Genomic DNA, 19,805 nt, shown 5'->3' on the forward strand with positions numbered 1-19,805 from the left:
CCCTGTCAAAGCAAATGGAAGAATTTGACTGACACTTCCTGCGCCAAACCCGTCAAATGAACCTGAGATCCTTGTACCCTTCTGTTCGCGTTTATGAAGAAGCGGTGGACGGAAACCAAAGTTTGCAGAGAGGAAAATAAAATGAAATCCAACTGTTTTCGCACTGGCCCCAGATTACAAAAGAGGATAAGAAACCAAGGTTTTCTGTGGAAAAACAACAGTGTGCTCTTATTCCCATTTCCGTCTTAAAGGGATTGGTTGTGCTGCTCAGGGTAAAGGAAACAAAAAAAAGAAAGTCTTTTACTGTACTGTTTCGGGGTATGGTAGTAAGGTGAAACAGTTCCGAGAGAGAGTATGTCAGAGATGCCCAGCTTGAAAAACACACAGGTCGCATGTGTGTTTTTGCATTTACATGTTTTGATTAGGGTAATTTGTAATTTTCAGCATATAACAGCTACATCTTACCCAAGTGTGAGATGTGTAGACAGTGTTTGACAAGGACTTTCCAGTAATCTTTGACAGTAAAGTATACATCGAAATAACTGTTATAAAAATGGAGACAAGAAATTCGTTTTTATTAATTACAATTAAAAGGAAAAAAGCAATTGCATTGCCTTCAAGAGCAGCCATTCGAAAATAAATGGGAAGAGTTTCTTTTCACCTCTATGGAAAACTTTAAACATTAGTCAAATGATTACCTTTTGGATGACTTGCCTCTGTATTTAAATTGCAAGCTTTTGCGAGGAAAAAAATCAACCAAACTTGCTACAGTCGAGTATTTTCACTTTCTTTATTCATTGCACCTTTTTTTACTCTCACTGAAAGTCTATCCTGTAGACTTCAGTCCAGATAAAAATGAGCTAAGTGAGTAGTGGGGGTTACCTTGTCTGTTCACATTGAAGGCTTTGCAAAAATAAACTTTCTAACTAATGAAATGCAGTGCTTTATTTCCTTGGTACCTTTATGTTTTCAGGGATGCTTCTTGTAGTGGTGTGAACTACTTCAGTTTTAACTTAGAGCTGTAGTGTAAAATTCTGTTACTATCTGTACCCATGTAACTGAGTTTTGAGTTGCACTGTGCAATATAAGTGCCATGTATCTTTTCTGCAGCAGAGATGATTACACTTGGAGCACCTGTCTGCCTGGGGGTGAAATAATCTGCAAAACAGAGTTGAAAGACTATAAGTGTAAAACCAGAACTTGTATAGGTGGACAAGAAACCCTGGTAGTCTTTTTTTTTTTAACTCTCTGTACCTGTGCGTCATGCTTCTATTACTATATGCTTGCACCAGATAAGTTTTCTGAGTGGAATTAAAATTGTGCTATTTTGTTCCAAAGCTCTGGTGTAGGACAGTTCATCAAAAATAAATCTGAAGTGAGCCATGACAGCTCTTTTTGTGCTGTGCCAGTTTTGCAGAGTAAAACTGACTATCTTTTTAATTGAGAGCCTTTCTGGAGCAGAGGCAAACAGATGGGAATCTAGGTGAGGGCCTACAAAAGGAGAAAGAAATTGCTTGTATGGCTGAGGAACGAAGTGTGCTGAAGACTCCACTGTAGCTTGTGATCTAACAGTAAATGTGACAGGGAACTAAAATAAACAGTTGTCCACCTATCATCTGGGATGTGGGAAGTGCAAGAGTCACAGAAGTACTTGAGTACTTGATGCTTACTGCAGTAGTGCCAATCCTGTCATCCGCAGAGCTCTGCTGGCTGCTCGGGGTTAGGTATAGAGAGGTGCTTTTAAGGATAAGAACATCTTAGAGATAAAAACAGGCACTCTCTTGTCCTTGGGTGTATGCTGAGAGGGTAGGTGGATCCTTTATGAATTGGTTGGTCTAAGTAATGCTTAGATGACTTTCAGATACTTTACTGACATTTGTGTGTTCTTCAGGTTAGGCTCAAGTTGTTGTGAGTTTTAATCAAAATTACTCTCTTAGTAAACAGATCACTAAGCATACCTTGCGCAACAGAAGTTCATGTTTAGCTTGTGGTTGCAAATGCTGCCAGTCCTTTACCTCAGAACAAATCCAAAAGCAGACCGAAGTGCACTGTGTGGTGTCAGTGTGCTGAATCCCTGCTGAGTTGGGGCAGGCTTCTGCTGTGTTCTGTAGCATCTAGGTCAGGTAGAGGGATATTTTAGACAGCCTTCTTGTTCAGAGAGATTAAAGGAGTATCTGCAGTAATTACACCTTTATATTTGAAGGCAAACTTTGTTTTCCTGCTCAGATATCATTAAGACGGTCTGTTTCCATTCTTCTTGCATAGACCAGGGAACAAAAGAAGTGTTTTTGTACTTGAATGCCATTAATAGGAGATTTGTTTTCAAGTTGACTTGAGTTTTCAAAGTTGTTTAACAGGTGACTGTAGTAGAGCTTTAGTATCTCAGAGCATCTAATGTATGGCTTTCTCCTTAGGGCCTGTTAACTACGAGAAAACTGAGTGAGACAGGCGTAGTAGAAGCTGTACTTTGATGAAACTATGGCAGTTTGCTTGTAATAGGCAAACGCTATATGGAGAAAGTCAAAGACTTGTCAGCTGGTACAAACTGTTTCTTCATGGAGCAGTTGAATGAGGTTACCTTCAAAAGCAGCAGTAGGTTCTTTCTTGAAACTCATCTGTGAAGCTTTAGAATGCCTAAAGAAACACTGGACAACTAAAAGTGATAAAGGTTTTTTTATTTTTATGTGTCTGCCTATACATGCTGTTGTGAGCTCCTGACAACTGCATGTTCCTCTCTTCTAGCAGCAAGGAAAGGGAGGAAGGCTGTAAACACCAGGTTGGAAATCTGCCTGTGAAGCAACTTTTGAAATATAAAATGATTTGGGGCCCCTCTAGCTATTCAGGATGCTCTTTTTTCAAGAATAGTGTTTTAACAGTGATTTTTACTACTGAAGCAGTAGAGTGAAAGTCACTGTAAGACCCTAGAGGACCACGTGTTGCAGAGTTAAAGGAATTTTGTAGAGGTGAACCAGGAAGAAGAAGAGACATTTGGCAATATCTCGTACACTGTCCCAGTCAGCTCTCTAGTTATTAATCTAAGGAATTGACGTTATTTGAAGTAAATCCCGGCTATGTAGCTACAAAAAGAGACTGCCAACTCAGCCCACATGGTTAGTTCGTTCCTGTCCAAGGGAGGAAGGCCAGACCATACTGCAGGAGTAGGACAGCCTAGCCCTTCTGATGGATTGGTGTTCGCATCCTGTGGCAGACAAGCAGCATCTCGTCTTTCTCTCCAGTTTGAGATTCTCTTCAGGAAATCTGTACTTTCTTAGATCACTTGGTATCATTCCTGCAGCTGTTGCAACACAGGAAGGTGTGCTAAATCTGAATTACTTGACCAGGTCTTCTGTAAAAAGAATATTGTCTGCCACTGTTACTCATTCATGAAATAATTTTCAATGTAACTCTAATTGTAGAGCTGTGAGAAACTTTATGTCATTAAATTTTCGGACAGCATTGAAATGGAACAGGAGAACAGTTTATTTTCATAACTGAAGACAAAGCAGGGATCCATAGTTAAAATTCTTTTTCATAGAAAGAGAATGTGCTCTTTGCATGAAGATTTGTTGACATTGAAGCGAATGTTACTCTTACTTGCTTTAATTATAGCAGTTATTATTAAGTCAGTTAGTACCTGATTTTGGTAGGTAATCCAGATTAAAGGAAAATATGCATTTCAACAATATTTCCATTAGTATGGCTTACTCCATAACTTTTTGAGACATTAGATGGTGAAAACTTTTTCTCAAATGAATTTGCTATCTATTGCCCAAATAATGTATGTTGTCTAACCTTGTTTTCAGTTAATCTGAAATAATTTGTGAACACAGATAGTCCCTGCAACTGTTTTTGTTTCTCTGCATTAGTTGTCTTAGCTTTTGAAGTCTTGTCCTATTTTTTTCCACTCGCAGTCTCTGTTTCTGCAACCTAACTAGTTGTGCTTCACTTTTTTTCTATGTTTGCAGTGGAGTCTGAAGTAAAGTTTCTTAAAAATGTGCTTTGTATATCAGGAAGAAGAAAAAAAAAAGTATGATCACATCTGTGTTAAAGGTGAACTTCAGATACTTCTGAGTTACCTGTGTGGAGTTCCAGAGGGGAGAGGTACAGGAGACAGAAGGAGGACCTGTGCGTTACTACAAGTGGCACTTCAGCACTACTGAAATACAAGTGTTTTTGGTAGTTGCAGGGTCAGACCAGCTACTTTGATTTTTCTAGAGGTTTCGTGTATGGTCAGTAATTTTTGAGATGAAGCTAGGAAGCTGAACAGTAGCTGGACTACATCAGAACCCAGACAGTAGTGATAGGTAAGTTGTGCAATTGTACAGTCCTTGCTTGCAGTTAATCAAACTTCTAGAACACCTGGTCTAATACTTCCCCAAAAAGTGACTTGTTAGAAGACTAGAGGAAAGTTGCAAAGTATTTTATTTTTTCTGAATGTGGAAAGGAAGTAATATCTTAAGTGGAAGTTACCTACAAATCTTACTTTCTGCAATACAGTATTTAGGACTAGATTTATTTATTTATTTATTTATAAGGTGACATTTACAGTTGAGACTGAGTTGTGAATGCCAGGCTAGATGGGGCCCTGAGCAACCTGATCTAGTGGATGGTATCCCTTCCCATGGCCGGTGGAACTACATCATCTTTTAGGTCCCTTCCAATCCAAGCCTTTCTGTGTGTATGGCTGTGTGTCCGGGCTTGCCTGGAGCAGCCCAACAGCATAGTGTGCACGAACCTCTTTTATTAATCTTGCAAATGTGAAGTGGTTATGGTGGATTGTTAGAGGTTGTAAGATGCGGTCAGTAACCCTCCTGTGGTCTTTCACTCTGAAGTTACTTACAAGGTAATGTTCTGAAAGCTTGATGTACAAGATGACCCATAAACATAGCCTACTCGGCTTTGTGTGATTTTCTTTTGCATCTAGTATTGCTGAAGGATTTTCTTTGGGTAGGGAGAGTGTATAAATTAATATGGCATGCAAAATCTGACTCTTACACTTAACTCTAACTTCTAGAGTTATCCTTATTCATACTAACTATATAAATATGTATCATACTGTCTTTCTGTGACCCTTCTGACTTGTTTAAAATGGAGATTTGGTGGGCAGTAGACATTCTGTGGTGATTTTAGTCCCATTCAGGGAATAGTCCTTTTGTTGTTTGCTGTCTATAGTTTATGTTCTTAGAAGCGTACAGAAAATGCAATGTCCTTTCATGGGTTTTATGGTGAGCAGCATCAGAAATGAGTTCATAGCAAGTGTGAACTCACCTTCAGAATTCTCACAAATATAATACCAATCCAGAGATGAATTTCTAAGGTAGTTTTATATCAACAAATATATAGTTTGAGATGCCTTGGACTTGTGTTCTTTGTGGGCTGTGAAATGTTGTGTTCAAAAATCCAGCCTCAACTGACATTAGTTATTTGAGAATGTGCCATGCTTCTAAAAAGTGCCAAATTGTCATCTTAGGACTTGTTGGAATCTAAGAGACTTTAGTAGTCCTGTGGCATCAAGATGGAACACTGGAAGAGGCAAGAATGGCTGACCATCATGCCGGAGAATATCACTCTTCCATTTTTCTGATATATTTTCACTTAGTAGCAGATGAGATGAGATCTCACCAGAGATGAGACACACTGGCACTTAATCATCGTGGGCATTGAGTGAGTTTGGAGGCCATTAGAGAGAAGTCTGTGATACTATAATAAACAGGCATTCATAACTAATTTTTTAACTGGATGCTTGGTCTTGAAACATTCTTACATTTAGTGTACAATTTTCTACTTACTTTTTATATCTGAATACTAGAAAGGGAAACAAGCATTTCTGAATTATAGCTATGTTATACCTGTGCTCATTGTATGTTCTTATTTTATTGCTACCTTTTCACCTTTCTTTATATTTAAGCAAGTCCATGGCTTATATTTTTAATGATCCTCTTTTGTTTTGGTTTGGTTTTTTTCTGATCTCCCTAAACCTTTTATTTCAGGAAATACCCAAAGCTAAATTGAGGTTCAGCCCAAGATCTCACATAGAAAACTTAAGTGTGGTAGCTGAAGTTCTGCAAAGACGGAGTAGCTGAAAAGGAGGTTTTACGATCAAGTGCTTTGGGCCACTGTGTGTGCTTGTGTTTGGCATCCTTTTGATCTGTGTGTTGCTTTTCATCAAACTCTGAAGAGTAATCTCAGAAGAAAAGTGCTGTATCAATGTGAGTAGGAATTAGAGTGAGAAATAAGAATATTTCACATGAAGCCTGGAATGAAAAGATCAAATAGGTTGTACAGTTTTATTCCTGAAGAACAAAGAGTACTGATGCTACCTCTTCCTTTTCTGCTAGAAATGTGGATCCTGTTTAGCCAGGAAAACAGTGAGGAAGCAACATTAAGTGCATGTTAGTTTGAACTTAGTTTAACTGCAGTAACCAATATTTTGAACAATATGCAGTTTTGCTAACTAGTCCTGGTTCTAGCCAGAGGCACAATCTTAAGATGCAGTTTCCAAAAATGTTTTTCAAAGACAAATATGTCAGCTTGAAAATATTTGTATTTACAAGTAATGCAATTCTTCCATTACTTAATCTTATTGTGAGACTACTTTTTAAATGAAATTTGGTGCTGTAAGTTTCACAGAGGAAAGCTGAAGCCTCTTTACCAAGCCAAATGCTGAATCTGCTGTGACAGTAGAAGTGAAAATAAGGAATGTTCACAGACTTGCCAACAGAAGGTTGAAGTCACAGATCACAAGAACCTAAACAGAGTGTGCATTGGGTAAACTGCAAGCACCCTAAACAATGTGGAAATGAAAGACTGGTTTCCTGAAGGATAAACTTGCTTCACTGGAACAGTCAATGTAGACTAAAAGGTCATTCCTCTACTTGGGCTTTGCCCAAAATATAGATTGTTTTGAGATGCATGTATTTAAGTTGCTGAAGGATATAGTGGTAATGCTTTTTCAAAGGCTGTGGTGATTGTCATTGCCTAAATAGTTGGTGATTCTTAAAAGACCAGACATGCTGATTTGTATTTAGAAAGTTCTTCCCATCCAAACCTTTTTCTGGTATCCAACCTGAACTTCCCCTGCCACAACTTCAGGCCATTCCCTCAGGTCCTCTCATTGGTCACCACGGAGAAGAGATCAGTGTCTGCTCCTCCTCTTCCCCTCACTAGGAAGTTGTAGACTGCAATGAGGTGTCCCCTCAGTCTCCTTCAGGCTGAACAGACCAGGCGACCTCAGCTGCTCCTCACACAGCTTTCCCCTCAAGGCCCTTGAGGGGAAACCATCCTGCTTTGGATGCTTTCTAATATAGCGCAAGACCTGTGCATCAAGTTAAGGACAGGGAGGGATTACTTGCCAGTTATTGTCAAAGGATAAAACAGATTTAGCTTTGGGAAATCAATTTAATTTATTGCCAATCATATCAGAGTAGGATAATGAGAAATAAGAGCAAATCTTAAAAACACCTTCCACTCACTCCTCCCTCTTCTGAGACTTAACTTCACTCCTACATTTTCTACCACTTCTAGCTCTAGCACCTGCTTTTCATAAGGTCACAGCCTCTTTTGGGAATCTACCTACTCTGGCCTGGAGCGCTCCTGGGCTGCAGGTGGATCTCTGCTTCACCATGGACCTCCATGGGCTGCAGGGAGACAGGTGTCTCACCATGGTCTGCATCGTGAGCTTCAGGGGAATCTGCTCTGGCGCCTGGAGCACCTCCTCCTGCTCCTTCTTCACTGACCTTGGTGTCTGCAGAGTGCAGACATATGCTCTTGCGTATTCTTGCTCCTCTCTCTGCTGTTGCTCTTCCCCCAGCAGATTTTTTCCCCTCTTAAATATATTATCCCAGAGGTACTACCACTGGGACCTTGCTGTTGACCTGCAGTAGGTGCATCTTGGAGACATCTGGCATTGGCTGTCAGACATGGGGAATGCTTCTGGCAGCTTCTCACAGAAGCCACCCATGTAGCGATGCTGCTACCCAAACCTAGCCATGCAAACCCAATACAATTTGACTTAAAGCAAAGTGAGTCTTGAGGTATGACAGGTTTCTTCAAAAGATGGCAAGCTTTGAAGATGCAGAGGAATCAAAAAGTATGGTCTAAACATGAACTATAGTGATCTTAAGAAGATTCAAATAGAATCTTGTGGAGACCTGATTAAACAAGTTTAACTCTCATTAATTTAGTAACTCTCTACTAAAGATCTAGTCCATGTAGTAGAAAGGGGTGTGGGGATGATTGTGATTCAAATTCATTTGGTTAAAATTATTTTTTGTGTAGGTGTCCTCATGTCTGTGAGCTCAGGCTTGCAAGTGTGAATTTTTTACCTTTTGGGTTTATGCTCCTAACTGTCAGATTTTTCCCCTCTCTTGGAAATTCCTGACCCATTAAATGAGGCTTCTGGAGGGCTAAGATGCATCAGCTGCTCACAAAGCAGATGTGGAGCTATGGCAGTTCACAGCTTTGCATACTAAGATTAGCAGGCATTTGTTTTAGTGTGGATTGTTAGTTTGGTTTTTGGGTTGGGTTTTTTTTTGGGGGGGGGGCAGGGGCTCCGGGGTGGGGGATATTTTTAGTGGATGGGGTTTTTTGTGGGGTTTAACTTTTTTGGTTGGTTGGATTGGGTTTGGTTTGTGTTTGTTTTTTTTTTTTTTAAATATGCTCTTCTGAAGCTTGTGACAATTTAGCAGTTGCCTCAGGAACAACCAAGTTGTCTGTGCATCTCCATGTGGGCAGAGGTGTGAAGGTCAACTGCAGTTGTCATCTCCTAGTTAAGGTATGCTTGTGAATTGGACATTGTCTGAGGAGCAACTATCCCTAGGTACAAGATGCTACTGCCTCACTGCCAGAAACAACAGGATGTTCTGCCCAAGTTTCACCCACTTCAGTTAGGCACTTCAGACCTTTTACAAACTCTTGTCCATCAGTGGATTCAGCTAACGAAGTTAACCATGAAAAGAGGCAGTTAAGGTTGCACCTCCACCACTCCAGTTTGCTAAACTGTGTGGCAGAAGATGATGGTTGTTGCTGGGTATTGGTGTATGCCTTTTTCAGCTTACCCTCAGGACAGATGTCTGTGGCTATAACAAAAGAACTGTTTGTGAAGTTAAATATACTTTGGGTGACTTTGAGTGACATTTGCTGCTCATGTTCAAATACCATGTTTCTATTAGGGAAGTATCGATTGAGAGGTCAAAAAAGACATGAGTTAAAATTACTTGGGACATTGCTGGTATGGTTCATTTGTCATGGAAGAGCTAATTTTATTCCTGTTAATGAATGCTAGTAGCGAGTATTCTCAATCTGCATAGTATCAGTGTCTTTTCAACAGATAAAACTCCTAATCTTAATTAAAATGACATATGGGAATTTGTAAGACTGCTCTCAGGCTACCAACCTGATTTGTAATAGAAATACTGTAAACTGTAGTATGGAAGGATGGTTGGTATGTAAAGGGCCTACACTAGCTGGTTTTAAATGGCCAGTAACAAAAGATCATATAATGATGGAAATCTCTCTCTCTATATCCACCTTAGTAATCTAAACAAACCTGAATTGAAACCAAACCTTTTATAGTAAAGACATGCAAGATCTGGCGTTGCCAGGGGTGTATATGGTGTGTAGATTATGGAGAAAAATAAACAGGAGTCACAAAAATTCAGGTGATCCTGGAATTTTAGTTGATCTGAGCATTGGCTTATGTCTGTAGAAGGAAACCCGATACAAGGCTTTACTGGTTCAGCAGCCAGTGTCACAATCAGGGTAGAGCTAGGATTGATGGATGTTAAGCAGATACCACATGGAATTTGAGGCCAGGTCTTGCTTCTGCAAGAGAAATTAAGATCCCTTTTTTCAAAGAAGAGTATCTTAAGCCAACTGGCAAGCTTGTTCTCGAACTAACTTCCAAATTACACAAGGGCATTTTACAAGAGAAGTATCTTGACTCTGAAAAATTGCATGTCTTAGTTGTAGTCCTGCTGGTTTGACCTCGTTTTGTAGCTTGAAAGATAAAATTTACTGTAACAATTATGAGGACAAACAAATGTTTATATCTGCTTTTAATCAGAAGTATGCATATCAGGGAAAGCATGTTGTGTATACTATGATGGGGCAATCCATTGACTTGTACAAGTTTTACAGCTAAATACTGATCCTTCTCTACAATAACAGCCAAATTCATGGCAGTGAATTGCTGACCCAGTTCTCAGAACTTGCTGTATGGTTGAATACTTAGCTTATGCATAGCAAGATATTATAATGTGGTAATTATGCATTATCAGAATTTAATACACTTGTAGTATTTTTAAAAATTTGAGTTTGTTTCTGTTTATTGCCTGCCTGGATTTTCTTTGCAATTCAGCTTCTCCAGGAATTCCAAGGTCATAATTTTCACTGTAAGTCTGACTGGTAGAAAATTCACAAACAACTTTTCTGGGGGATCGTGACTGTTTTGCAGAAATAGGGAGAAAATGCAAAACCATGCCAAATAGTCACCAAAAATAAGAATATATCTGATAAATGTTGCAAAATCCATTTGAAGCTTAAGTAGATTCTATAGCATAGGTTTTATAACATACTCCAAATTTGAATTGACATATTGGAATTTTTGCACAAAGTTGAAACTTGAACTCAGTAAGTGTTGAAGGATAGCATATTCTTAGTAGTATAGGAATGTTCATTACATCACTTGCTTTGAGAAGCCTTTTTATAATTTGTATGAGTCTACTACAAGTTGCACATTGTTAGTCTCTCCCATCAGGAAGTTTTCATCTTGAGATATCAGTGGCTTCAAGCAGGCAACATGATTTGTGTTCAGATTGAAGATCTAACTGAGAGTTAACTTTGACTTAAGAAAAAAACTAAACCAAATTTTATTTAGCTATACTAATTATAGACAGTGGAATTAGTCTCGCAAGGTCAGCTTCTGTTACCTGCTTTGCGGAAATGGTCCCTCTGTGCAGTATTAATCAAGGTAACTCCTTTCAGTGAAAGGAGGAAAACTCGGTTAAGCTGTCTTTGTGTAAATGTCCCTGTGGGCAGTTCAAAGAGCAGCTTAAACCTTGGTGCCATGTTTGTGCTGCAGTAGCTCGTTCTCAGATGTCTGTGGCTGTTTCTCAGGTGGTTAGTATGACTTCATGTCACTGAATAAGCTTAACCACCCAGCTATTTAAAAATCCTCTGTAGATTCTCTAGCATCAGTTAAAATATTTGAACATAATTGAAAAAATATTTTTGTCCAAGAAAAATTACTGTATTAGTGCCCAGAAGAACTAGCTGTTCAACTGACAAAGTACATATATGTCAAACCCAGAAGCTATCAAAACCAGGTGAAAATTAGAAATAAAAGTTGCTGCTAGCTTTGTTTACTGAACAGTTGATTCTCCTCCAAAGAGTCTGCACTAGTAATGAAATAGCTTTACTTCCAGGAATCTTGAATATAAAAGTCTTTAGTTACACTTGAAAAGCTTATTGGGTCTATCTTAGTCTTCAGAATTGGTTTCTGAGTAATGTTTTCTATAAATGTATGGAAGTCATCTCTGGAGTATTTTAATTTCTCTTTTATAAGAGGTACACTTACCCTCTTGAGAAAGGGTTATCTCAATTGCATTTATTCCTGAAGCATCTAAAAGCTGGTGAAAATGAACAGACTTCCACTTTTGGTTATGTTGTCAAGGTTCTGCTTATGCACTGAAATTATTCTGAAAAAATACCCTCCTTGGAGTTGAGAGATAAGAATTTAAGACTTCCCCACATGCAAGTATTTGGGCAATATTAAGAACAGCACACATCTTCTCTTAATTAATTGTTTACCTGAAGAAGAGGTTCCTAACCAAGAGATTCAAAACTTAGTGGAATCTGGATGGTACAGACAATGAGAAGGATTTAGGTTTGGCCATCTGAGACTGCTCCAGTATCAGAAATGGGAAAAACCTTTTCTGCAAAGGCATAATCCTCTGACCTGGGTTGGTCCCATGACTGAACTAGTGCTATTTTTCCAAATGTTGTCTGACCATTATCATCTTGTTCCATCTCAGGGCTGGTATCCCCTTTCTGAGAGCAGGGTTGGGGTTTTTCCCCTTGGCCTTTTTTCCCCTCCATTGCTGCTTGTAAACGGGTGAACCAGTCAGTTAATGTTTCACCTCTCAATCTCGTATTTGAAACTTTTTTTTCTCATGCAAATAGTTGAGATTAATTTAGGAGTGCTATTCCTGAGGTGGTTCTAACAAAGCCTCTTTTCCAGAGAGGTAAATGTGCTGGGGCAGAAGTGTTATGAAAATTTTGCTGAGTACTCTGCAACTTCCCAATGCAACCAGAATGTCAGTGTCTGAACAAGAATCGTGGTGTCTGTGAAGTGCTGAATAATTTTCCCTTCTGAAAATGATAAGGCTTTTGGGAGGGACAATTTGTTTAATTTCATACCTGAACAACTAGTTCATATAAGCAAGCCTTGGGGATATCTTCAAGTAAGTGACTGTATTAGTTCATGTCTTTGGCCTGGGGCTGAGCTCCAGTTACAGCTTCATATGGTTTAATATCACTTGAAAATATTGGATTATTAGCTTTCCCATTCCTCAGATAGATAACAAAGTTCAATCAGAACCCAAAATTTGAAGCTGAAGGAGTTGAAAGAAAACGAAATATAAAACAATACAAAAACACCAAAAACCCCACCAACCCCCCCACACACCCCACCTTCATAACTATCACATTAAGGCCAATTACCAACGGTATTTGAACTTCCTTGAATTCTTCGTTGTGTGGTTGCTTTTTAGGAAAGCTTTACAAGCAATAAGTGTACAATTTTTTCATTCACCTCTAAAGTAAGGTAACTTATTCCTCAACTTTCTTAGCATCATCACGTTGGTTTGCATTTTGCTCGAGACTGCTTCAACAAACTGTTCAAGAAAACGTCCAGGAGGCACATTTTCGGTGGTTTATCTGATAAGGACAGAGGCAGAAAGCAAGTTCCATGTTCACAGTCCTTGTCAGATGTGAAGCTTTTAAAATGCTTTATTTTCAGTGACTTGTCCTGGTTAACCTTTCCTCCTTCTGTTCAAATGGGTTTATTCAAAGATCTGCTCATCCTTCAAAGAGAATCCTTACTGGGAAAGTGTCTGTGTGCTTATGAAGTGTGTTCACTTGCTCTTCTAGTTTATCAAGTACTTTAATTTTTAAGTGTGCCATGAAGAAGTAGAATCAAGCAGTTAGAATAATACGCCACTCTAATACATTAATGACACAAAGTAATATGGACAGACTAGTGAGAGAGGCTGCACAGACATGGTGGTTTTATGAACGGTTGTGTCTCGGGAAGTGTGCAAGGCAGTTACTGAAGCATCACTGGCAGTTAAAATGGAGGCAGTCTGAATCTGTACTTTTGAGAGATTCTATACTTGTGACAGCATTAGAATCCAGTTTATGTGATAATGCTGTTTCTTAAAGAGAGTAGCTTCCCTTGTTTTTTCTGGCTAAATCTTGCATTAGACATCTCTGCTGTTCAGTTATGTCAAATACTTGTGCATATAAATACTTGACTCAGCTATTCAAAGCCAGTACCTGCTCCAGTTAAGAGGAAAAAAAAGGTCTTACTTTTTGCATGCTTCCTATCTTCTTGCTCTTTAGAGCCTGCATAGAGACCGTAGTTGACAGTATTTTCCTGCCTAAAGATGGAGGAACGGGAAAGTGAAAAAGCAAAGGAAGTTGGCATTGCTCTCACTCCTTGCAGGTCAGTCACCTTAAAGGTAGACAGCCTTTAAAGCAATTCTCTTAAAGCCTTTCTCTTACAATAGACTCCACTAAATGAGGAGGGGGATTCAAACAGATTACTTGGTTTTTTGCTAAGAATAAGTTTAAATTTATTTGTATCTGATTGTTGGGCGATTAGGTGAATACTTCTCAAATGTCTTATAAATCTGGGGGGTTTGTTTATCTGCTGCTTAAATATCTTAGTCTCTTCATTTCTGTTGTACCTCTTTGAGTATGTTCATTTTACATCCCAGAGGTGATCTGGAGACTACAGACAGATATTGTTGTTGGACTTAACCATATCCTATTCTGGAAATGCTGGCTAGATGTGGTGCTTTATGGCTTAAACCTCCTCTTTTATACTTCGTTGTCTTCCTCCTTTGCCCCCACTCATTTGTCATTAATGAGTCAAAAGGAAATAGTTTTGGCACTGGATGAATCTAAATACAATTCTAGTTCCAGAGTCAAGCATTGTGTCAACTGAAAAATAAAGTAAGAGCATGATCAAGATTTAGGATGCAAGCAGTTTGTATAACATCTGATATGGAAAAATGGGTTTGAACTGGAGCAGAGCTGGGTCAGGGTACCTGAGAATTGCTGAAAAGTTAAGCTCAGGCAGGATCAGTCCTAGCTCAGGCTGGGGCACGCTTGCAGCCATCAGGCATATGGGTCAGTGAAAAAGTGTGTGCTAGGTTTTAATTACATCAACTAGTGTGGCAGACTGCAGTGTCCTAAAGAAATTCCTAGCTTCATGAGCCAGTGGCTTCTTAGCTGAGAAGGAGGCAAAGACCTGTAAACAGGAAAGTTTTATTAGGAAAGTTCTTTTAGCTAGGAATTTAGGTTTTTCTTTTCATTTAGGAAACAGTGAGCGGTGAAGTGACATCAGTACTGTTGCCCAAAGCCAGTGAGGTGGTAGATCTAAGTGGCAGTGGACTATAGATGGTGCTTTTGTGGCATGCTGTGTTACAGATGTCCAAGTTAGCTTTCTTAAAGCGTTTTAGAGAATACATTGGGTTGTGTGTCATTCCAAGATATAATGGCCAGATTACCTGGCAATACACCTGTGCAGGGATGCCAAGCTACCTCTGTGCTGCATATGCATATATAAAGGACTACTGTGTGTATATATAAAGCAAGCTACCTCTGTGCTGGGTATATGCATATATAAAGGATTACTGTGTGCTCTTGAGAGTTAAAGATTAACTGTACAAATGACAAAAGCATTGTCATGGAGGAAGACGTTAGTACTAATTACATTGGTCATTTCCTAAGTTTGGAGGGAAGGTCAGAGAAATGCTTAGAGTGTGCTGCAGTCTGGCTTTGTCATGTCTTCAAGATCTTAAAAAGCTTTTTGCTTAGATGTTCAGTGATTAAGAAGATTGGCTAACCAAGCTGTATATATGCGGTGTAATTATGTACCACCACTTAAAGTAGGGAAATCGACTCCAGAGTGTTGTACAGCAGTTGGATATTTAGGGTTGAACTTCCAAATCTGGATGCTGAAAGAAGCTTTGGTTTGTGTTAAATTCCTGAATTGCTGTTTGAGAGCCAAAAATGAAATTGCCAGTCTCTCACTAAAAGTTGTTAGTTTATTTCAGGATTTGGAATTTTCCATGGAATTGTAGATCATTCAGTAAAAGAAAAGTCACAAATTACTTAAAACAGATATATTGTAGCTGCTGTTTAAGTTCTGTTACTTTTAAACTACTGTAAGCTTTCATTATTGACCTCTCCTTATGTAGTTGCTAACTTCAGACTGAAGACTGAAAAATTCAGTTTAAACTGTCCTTCAAAGACACTGAAATTGCTGTAGTTCACCAAGATTACTGTACTGGGATTTCCCCTACACCTGCTACATTTATATCATTCTAGGGACACCTTTCTAAAAATAAAGGAGTAACTGCATGTTTGTTTTAAACAAGTGAAGGGTAATGTAGTTAAAGGCTTAACTTGTCATGAGTTTGAAAGGTGCTTTTCTTTACAGTTAGAGACAATCCTGTTTCTAGAAAGGCTGGACAATTTACAGATTTGTGGATCTAACTGAACATTTACAGTGGTGACAAACAGATAAAAACGTGTGGTGTGAATGGTTCTCATGGTCTTCATTTGCAAAGAATTTTGTAGGGAAGGAAACAGTTTTTAAAGTCAGGAGTGAAACGATGTTCTATTAGATGTGAAAATCACTGAAGAGTCTCAAAATTTATTGGTAACAGAAGCCCATGGAGACACCTGCTTTGCTGGACATCAGGTCAATTATTTCCTTAAGGCTTTCTCCTTGCATTCCTTTTGTGAGGAACAGTTTAGATAAGGTGAAAGATTATGTGTTTCCAAGAAGAACTAGGACCCAGCCTCTCAATTTCTCAGTCTTCTGACGATGTGGAGTTGATCAGTGATGGCAAAGACAGGACGCTATCGTGGTGGTGGTTTAATTTCTGTGTAAGTCATCTTAGCATTTTGTGCTAAGCACCTAACGGTGTGATTTCAGAGATGCTGTGAGATTACTGCTGATGAGAAAGGTCTTTCTTACTTTACTTTCCTTGCTGCTTGCCTCTGGCAAGCACCTGTGTTGGATTCCTGCACTTCCCCTTTTCCCTAGCCCCCAGATTATTCATTAGTTGGGGAGGGTTTCATCTTTCTGCAGGGGCAGAGAGGGGAGAAATGGGTAGTTCAATCTGGTAAGTGTTAGACTCCCCACAGGAAAAGAAATGAGACCTTCCTCTCAGGGCAGCAGTAAGAGTCCTGTTAGTAGCGCAGTTGGTAGTGGAACTGTAACAGGTGTGGTTTTTTGAGCAGTATGACCCAAAGAAATGTCCCAAAATCTGTGACCTTGTTTTGGTTTTGCTGGGTCAGTTTTCAACAAAGATGAGCGAGCAGATCTGTCAGATTGCTGTAGGCAGCCACACTAGCTAGTGTGGAACAGGGGAACTGATCTAGCTTGTAGAAGGGGAATAGTCTCAAAAGAATATTTTAGTTGCTTCCACTTATTCATGAAACATCAGTCATTATAACTGCAGTTAGATATCAAGCAAAACATTAATCAACTTCCAGTCTTAGGAAGGTTTGTTTTTGGTTTTTTTTTTTTAATTATTTCTGGGATCCTGCCGTTCTTTTTAAGAAATGCTTGTTTGCTGGGAAGAGGAGATTTTAATTTTCTTATACAAATCTCTCTCTGTGTGATTCTTCGTTTAGCATTTAAGTGTTTCAAAGTGAAAAAATGCATGCTATCTCCTCTTGGATAATTTTTTCTTATTAATAGTATCTTAGCTTCAGTATAGTAGAGTTTATTTGACATTCTTTATGGGAGAATAGTAATGAGGTAGAGGAAATACTGTATCCGATGGTTTGCAGCATTTTATTGTAGCTGCATTAAGAGTTGTTAGTTTGAAAACGTCTGTTGTAGAAAAAAAAAAGTTAAAAGGAGTTTTTATTGAACCCTGCTTAGTGAACTGGATTGTGGTGTCATGTTTGTACTTTCTGTTATAGATCAAACTTTAATCAGACTGGTGGCTTTTTGTGTTTTAGGTATTGAGGGTGATTTATCTCTTGCATCATGCGTGAATACAAGCTAGTGGTTCTTGGTTCTGGAGGTGTTGGAAAGTCTGCTCTGGTAAGTACTCTATGAGGCAGTTCAAGTATGGGTTTTTTTAAGAAAAACTTATTCTAGTTTTTCTCTAATATACTGTCTACGAAAGTGTATTTCTCAATGTAATTGTGGACAAATAAATATAAATGTTAGTAATGACTGCTGAGGCTTCATGGCTAGAATAGGTAGATCCTTTAGTGGGTGCATCTGCATTCATTGATGCATTCTCACATGCTCCTGTTTTCGTGTGGGGTTGGTTGATGGTGGTTGATCAGTTTGAGACAGTGAGGTGCAGAGCCACAGCATTGTGAGATTCTCTGGCTTCAGTAGGTAGCCCAGCCACCAGTCTGTGGGAAATCAAACTGCTTTGTGAATCTCACACAATGAAATAGCTTGCCTGTGTCTGGCCTTTGTAAGTCCTGTCTCTAGACAGGTCGTCAGGGTGCTTAATGTTTGATAGCTGTCTCTAAAGCACTAATAATTTTGTTATGCAAATAGAAATACATATTTGCATGTTTGTAGGAAGTTTAGCATGTTTTCTGCATCTTTCCATGCAAGTAGGTGTATAGCTGTGGCAGATAGATGATTGTAAATCAAAGAGCTCGTGCATTTTAATTACGTGATTACAGAACAGTTTAGTCTGACCTAGACTAGAACTGAAAAAGTTCACAAAATATGATGTTCGCAGCCCACCTAAAAACTTAACATCTTTCAGTTTAATTGGGCACCTTATCGTAATATAAGGTCCAGAGGTCCACTCTTGGGTAAGAAGTATTCTCTTACAAAGCAGTTCCTAAATAAAAACTTAAATGACAAATCATGCTAGATTGTGAAAGAACATCTTCCTTCACCTCTGAGTTCTTTATCTTACTGCTGCAGCATTTCTGGGTTTGAATCTGTCTGCTCTGACTTGGCCATTGAGTCTTAAAGTTTCATCTGACTTGTGCTAAAAACATCCTTCATGCTAGGTACACAGGAACAACCTACTGAGTCTAATTAAGACTAGTAAAAGCTGGCAGTTCTTTTTTGACTAATTTCTGTGCTGACCAATAAGTGACAGAAGATGCAGTAGTTCTCAATGCAAATGTAAAAGCTATGCAGCTGTATAGTATCCTAGTCAACTAGAAACTAATGCTGATTCTAAGAGTTAGGCAAACATTAAATAAATGCATGCTTTAATTCTTACACTCCAAGTGACGATGGATAAAGGAAAACAGAAAACATAGCTTGCTTCATCTAACAGTTAAATAGTTAAATAGGCATACACATCTAACTTTCTGTTGTTTCTTAAAATTTTATAGTTATGTCAATCACTTAATTTGCCTTAAAAATTTAATGGATAACTGAATATACACCTAGAACAGTAATTTGTGTGCAATGTTTACGAAATGTCACTATGCAAGAGAATCTTACAAGAACTTTTGTGTTGCAGACTGTACAGTTTGTTCAAGGAATATTTGTTGAAAAATACGATCCTACGATAGAAGACTCCTACAGAAAGGTATATGCAAAAGACCTCTCTAGTGTTACAGAAACTTAAAGCTGCAGTACCTATTGTCAAATATGAGTCATTGCTTGAAAAAGGGTATGCCTGGTAATACCAGCTAACTTAGCAAGTTTGAAATATAAAGGTGCTCTTAAAGTCTGTTTAAAAGGAATAATTCAAGACTGACTTTTTGATGTTTAAGTATAATACCTTACTGCTAGTCAATAAGAAATGGTAATTTCATTGTCAGAATTGGGAACATCAGTTAAAAAAAAAAGCAAAATACACTACCATTTCCTGGCTTTATCATATTTATTATTAGTTTGTTTGTGTGTTGGTATCTGCAGGTAGATTTGGACTCGGAGATGCTAAGCTGCTTTGTTACTAAGAAAATTGCTACAAGCAACTTCACACTAACCTTTAGAACACTGGAGGCATCTACCATACTGTATTCATAATGATTTAAATGGTAGACAAATATACTTCCATTAGATGGGTTGTTGTTTTATTAATAAGTTAACACAAACCTATCATAAATGAACAAGCATTTACAGCAAGTGGCCTGTTAGTTTCTCTCTTCCCATCTTCAGCATGATAGGCTGAAAGGTTTGATTCTGCTTGCATCATCTTGAATCTCCATATTGCTCACTGTTCAGTTTCACCTGAGACTGTGATTAAGATTCCAGACTAAGATACTTTGTATCTGAACTACTACCCTTAACCATTTGGTGCAACAGATAAGTTTTTGGCTGTGTCAGTTAATCTGTCTGTCTGTTTTTTTTCTTAGCTGAGTTACTTTTCAGTTGCATTGATATTCTGATGTAACTCATCATGTGGCCACAAAAATGCCTGTGTCTATACAAGGGAGGCAAGATCCACAAACCCTAGATAGGAATGAGCAAAAATTGCAAGACCTCCTCTTTCAGCACTGGACTACATTTGCAGCATATAGTCACCAGAATCTCTTCTGAACAGAAGAGGAACTAGTGAGAG

The 19,805-nt window shown here is 38.6% G+C and overlaps 1 protein-coding gene across 2 annotated transcripts in view; it reads left to right on the plus strand.

Annotated features, from left to right (window-relative positions):
* RAP1B (RAP1B, member of RAS oncogene family) overlaps window positions 1-19,805 on the plus strand; it is a 30,607-nt gene that overhangs the window by 489 nt on the left and 10,313 nt on the right. Inside the window, exons 1-3 of one of the 2 annotated variants that reach the window (XM_027679667.1) lie at window positions 13,372-13,723; window positions 17,266-17,350; window positions 18,759-18,827. In XM_027679667.1, the coding sequence (XP_027535468.1) occupies window positions 17,294-17,350; window positions 18,759-18,827 (126 nt within the window). In that variant the 5' untranslated portion in view covers window positions 13,372-13,723; window positions 17,266-17,293. Of the gene's footprint in view, window positions 1-13,371; window positions 13,724-17,265; window positions 17,351-18,758; window positions 18,828-19,805 lie in introns of those variants that run through there. The other variant, XM_027679666.1, reaches the window with a different exon arrangement.

This window comes from Neopelma chrysocephalum, unplaced genomic scaffold, assembly GCF_003984885.1.
Source record: "Neopelma chrysocephalum unplaced genomic scaffold, ASM398488v2 Primary Assembly neopelma1_59, whole genome shotgun sequence".
Taxonomy (NCBI): Eukaryota; Metazoa; Chordata; class Aves; order Passeriformes; family Pipridae; genus Neopelma; species Neopelma chrysocephalum.